Here is a 4,773-nt window from a genome sequence, read left to right as displayed (position 1 = left end):
ACCTTACATCAAATTCAACAAAAAAAAAGTTCTCAACATTACCTTCTCTGGCCAGAACATTTCTCTTTCCAGTATGGTCACCAATCTTGGTGTTATTTTTGATCCACAGCTCACCTTTGAAAGCCATATTAAGCATATCTGCAAAATTTCATTCTTTCACCTCCGAAATATTGCAAAACTTCGGCCCTTGCAGAGATGCTCGTCCATGCCTTTGTCTCCTCCAGACTTGACTGTTGCAACGCACTTCTCGTTGGGATTCCTGGCAAGAACATACAGAGATTACAGTATATTCAGAACTGTGCAGCCAGGATCCTGATGAGAGTAAGTAAACATGAACATATCACCCCTGTTCTCCAATCTCTTCACTAGCTTCCCGTCTCTGCCCAGATCACTTACAAAATCTCTCTGCTCACCTTCCACTGCCTGCATGGTAATGCTCCATCTTACTTAAAAGACCTTCTCAGCCTTCACTGTCCTTCACGCTCTCTCCGTTCCTTCAACACCAACCTTCTTCACACTCCCAGAACCCACTCCCGCACCATGGGAGACCGGACCTTTTCCTGCGCTGCCCCTCGGCTGTGGAATGCTCTGCCTCCACATCTGAGGGCTCCACAGACTGTGGAACACTTTAAAACAGGCCTGAAAACCTTTCTTTTTACCCAATGTTTTTAATGATCTCCCTTTAAATGCTCTATCCTGTATTTATTTCGTTTTAGCATTTAAAGGACTCACTACTTTTATTTGTGTATTTTATTTGCATTTTACTGTCCCTGCTTTTGAACCTAATATTTGTCTTTTATCCCACTGTAGCACTTTGAGATTTTATTGTAAATGTAAAGTGCGTTATAAATAAAATGTATTACTATTATTGTACATTCAATACTAAGCTATTCAAATAATACACAGGTTAATATATTCATGTTTTTATTTTAAACATGTGCAAGGTACAGGGTGGCCGTGCCACTGCCATTTATAAACAAACATCTTGCATGCAACACTGAGCTATTCAAATAATCCACAGATTTTAACTTTAAACATGCATGTAGATGGGACAATGAATCCTCAAACCATCTGTGGATGCCACACGTTTGCACACTGAGGAAAAAACTGTTTGAAAAAAAAAAAAATTAAAAATCGTCTAATCAACCAAAGATTTCGCGACCCCCTTGCAGTACCTCCGCGGACCCCCTGTTGAACACCTCTGATCTAAATAATGACAGAAACGCCTACGTCAGGAAACCGGAAATACATCCTCTATAAGTCACATTGCGCATGCGTCTGCCTCTCGTGCGTTCGACCTCTACCCAAGACCGGTGAGAGCTAACCTTCTCTGTCACAAACTGTGTTTTTAGGGAAATATAGGGCTGTAACGCCTCTCTTTTCTTTGGTATCTGTTAAGTTTTATTGACTACAGCACCAGCACTGCCTTTTTCTAAATCTGACCTCGCTAGTTTTCTTCGACATTGTGCAATTTCTTTTAGCCGATCTTGACCTAAAGTGTGTCCACTTAACTTAACAGGTTTTGTTCTTTCTCGTTTGACAAACGGAGTCGACTAATTTAAATTGTGCATTGTTTTGTTGTATGTATGATTCAGACCTCGGATAAACGCCTGCTGCTTTGGTTGACTTGACCTGAACGTCCCATCGTAATGTATACCTGTGCTAAGTTCGTCTCCACGCCCTCTCTGGTGAGTTTACTTGAATGAATGGTAACTGATTACTCTCACAAGTGCTAAACCGCGCTTGTTGACAGCAGGAGAGTGTGCAGAAATGTTATCTGTTGCCATTCTGTCTTTAGGACTGACAATCAGCAGCTACAAAGTAGCCTGCTAATACTGTCGCTGAGTTAGCCGAGCCATGTAGCCGTCTTTGACCCTCTGCTAAAGTCAGCTGGCGCCTGCAAGGACGTTGTCACTTTAAGGACAAATCACAAACTGTCATCTGTTTCTCAGCGACAAACAGCTTTTCCACGTTTTGAAACTAATATTAACCAACATTCTCTAAATTCGAAGAATATAATATAGTCGGCTGAGGAGAGGCCTTCTTCAAGTTACAATCGTAGCTGTTCAAGCAGAGTTAATCCAAAGCAACATGATAATGGGTCAGTGTTGCTCTCGTTACTGTTGTTTTTTGTCACCAATATTTCCTATAAACTGAATGTTACTGCAGATGACCACATGCTTCTAATGCTTTTGTGAGCAGAGTAGATGGTATCAGGTCAGATGTCAATGACAAATATCAGGGTTAAATGACTGGTAGACACCTTATACGAGCCATGTTATTTTTTTCTTCTTTTTTTTTTTTTTTTTTTTTTTTTTTTTTTTTAAACGTTGTTTTTTTTCTTTTTTTTTCTTGACACAGATCCGTGCTGGATCCCGGGCACTGTCCAGACCACTCTCTGCTGCTGTAGTGTCGGACGGCAGGAAATCAGAGGTGAGCACCTTACACGAGATGTCTTAAGCATATTAATAGATTAGGGGCTGCCTGAAGCTATCGCGGCTCAATTAGTCTCCTTTTGGTATTTCTAATGGTGGATTTCACAAGCATATAGAATTGACAGACATATTTTGGCATGTTAATTAACGGTAGTTCATGCAATACTTACAGAAGAGGCCTAATGTTGTATATGTACGATGTTACTTCATTTCAAACTGAGTGCCTTGCCTCATGTATGCTTGTGTGAATCAAACCGGATTCAAATCAATGTTGCAACTGGCCCAGTATGGGTTAGAGGAAAGGCAAGACTAGGTAATGCAAAAATAATTCAAATATGAGTTTTTATTTTTTTTAAAGGAAAACACGAACTATAGTTTTAAAAAGAGTAATAAGAAAAATAAACACAAAGCATACAATCCTTAAAATGACTCGAGCAACATCTGCAATCTTCTTGGGATATTTTACGCTTATTTTGAGTAAGAAGGAGCCTAATTTAATGCCAATGTTTGTTAAACTAGTGGACATTTTTAGAGATTGTAAACTAAATGTAGCCATTTTGATGGAACAGTGTACATGATTGTTTTCTTTTCTTTTTTTTTTTAAATAAGAGGGTATCAAATCAAAACCTGTGCCTGTATTTTAGACTGCTTCTCTGCTGGCGCCAGTGAGCATTGCAGCCTCCCGGCAGCAGGTGGCAGTGCGGGGATTCCAAACCAGCGCTGTGAGCCGCGACATTGACACTGCTGCAAAGTTCATTGGAGCAGGAGCTGCCACTGTTGGAGTGGCAGGATCTGGAGCTGGAATTGGAACCGTGTTCGGCAGCCTCATTATCGGATATGCCAGGTCTGGTTTTTAGTGACTGGTTAAAATCTCTACAAACGTTTGTCTGATTTTCCTCATGTTTGTGGGCTGGCAAAGCCACGCTTTCTTACAATGCAGTGGCAGATGATGCTTTGGTCATAGGACAACTATAAAGATTTTGGCAGTAGTTCAGACTCGATCAAATATCTTCCGTTGTTTAATAAGTTTGAATCGTGAGAAGCACACTCTGCTCTAAATGAGTGTGGTGCAATAATACACTACATTATTTAGTTTAGACAGTCGAAGTGACAGGAATGATATATTACCTTGAAACAAGGTATTGTTGAATCATTCCATACAGGAATTGTCATAAAGTGACTGGGGTCATTATTTGGCTACATCTTTCATCGGGAGCCTCAGAAATATCTGCCTGATAATTGAAGTGTTTCAACAAATGTACTTTTACCGTTTTGGATGACAACCTTGTCTCATCTGGTCTTTCTTGTCTCGACAGGAACCCCTCTCTGAAGCAGCAGCTGTTCTCTTACGCCATCTTGGGCTTCGCTCTCTCCGAGGCCATGGGTCTCTTCTGTCTGATGGTTGCGTTCCTCATTCTGTTCGCCATGTAAATTAGTTCATCACTAAGAAAACATCACTGCGTTGACAAGAGTCAACAGTTTGAAATAAATAGGATGATATCGCATCAGTGTTGCTTATTCTTGTCATTGTCTCTCGAAAGATTGTGAATTTGGTGATGTGAGGACCTCCGCTAAAGTCAAATCGTGTTCATGATGCGTTTGACATACTGTATATTTGATCAAAGGATTTTGTTAAGAAACATGCAACCAGTAACAGAATTAAAAACATGTAATTCTTCACGCGAGTGTGTGCAATTATTATATTTTTGTTGCTCTTTGTAGCAGTAATGTTTTCCTTTTTTCTTAAACTTTTGTCCTTTAGAGTCTGTGGGTCACCATGTCTCCTTTAATTAAAACGAGAACCTCATATTGTAATGAGTCCCATCAATGCTTTGTTCATTTCCGTCAGCTCACCTGACAGAGTTGTAGGCTATAATAGTTTCTTTCTACAACTCAAGTAAACCAATATGTTGAGGTACTTACTTCAGCTGTACAGCAAGCTAATTAGTTTTGTGACCCAAGCGACCTGTTACGTGATTATAACGAGCTTCTCGCTCGTTAGAGATCATTAGAAGAAAACTAACTAAACTGCGCAATCGATCGTCAGGTCAGCGGTCATTAACTATAATGAATCTGACGGAGGGTAACTAAGAGCGTTATAACTCTTTGAACGGCTAATAAAGAGTGGCCTGTGTTATATCATATTTTCAACATTAAGGTTACGAGCCTAAATTCCATCGATAATATGCGATATTAAAACGTCAATTTCGCCCAAGGAACCTTGATTTCGATTTGAAAACCTGTAACGTAGTGCTGCAGTCGAGCAAAGAACCAATTTAGCTCTAACTCATGAGAACACACTTTGTCCCACGAAGAATCAACACATTTTTTATTCCCC

General features: G+C 40.1%; 1 protein-coding gene across 1 annotated transcript; it reads left to right on the top strand.

Annotated features, from left to right (window-relative positions):
* The first annotated feature begins 1,206 nt into the window (after positions 1-1,206).
* On the top strand, positions 1,207-4,115 carry LOC142369805 (ATP synthase F(0) complex subunit C2, mitochondrial-like). Its single transcript, XM_075452227.1, has 5 exons — positions 1,207-1,313; positions 1,596-1,688; positions 2,362-2,433; positions 3,080-3,279; positions 3,752-4,115. Exons 2-5 carry the CDS (start codon positions 1,650-1,652, stop codon positions 3,864-3,866), a joined length of 426 nt encoding a protein of 141 aa, XP_075308342.1. The 5' UTR covers positions 1,207-1,313; positions 1,596-1,649; the 3' UTR covers positions 3,867-4,115.
* The last annotated feature ends 658 nt before the right edge of the window (positions 4,116-4,773 follow it).

Source organism: Odontesthes bonariensis, chromosome 1 (genome assembly GCF_027942865.1).
Source record: "Odontesthes bonariensis isolate fOdoBon6 chromosome 1, fOdoBon6.hap1, whole genome shotgun sequence".
Lineage (NCBI taxonomy): Eukaryota > Metazoa > Chordata > Actinopteri > Atheriniformes > Atherinopsidae > Odontesthes > Odontesthes bonariensis.
This window is presented reverse-complemented; position numbering and strand designations above follow the sequence as displayed.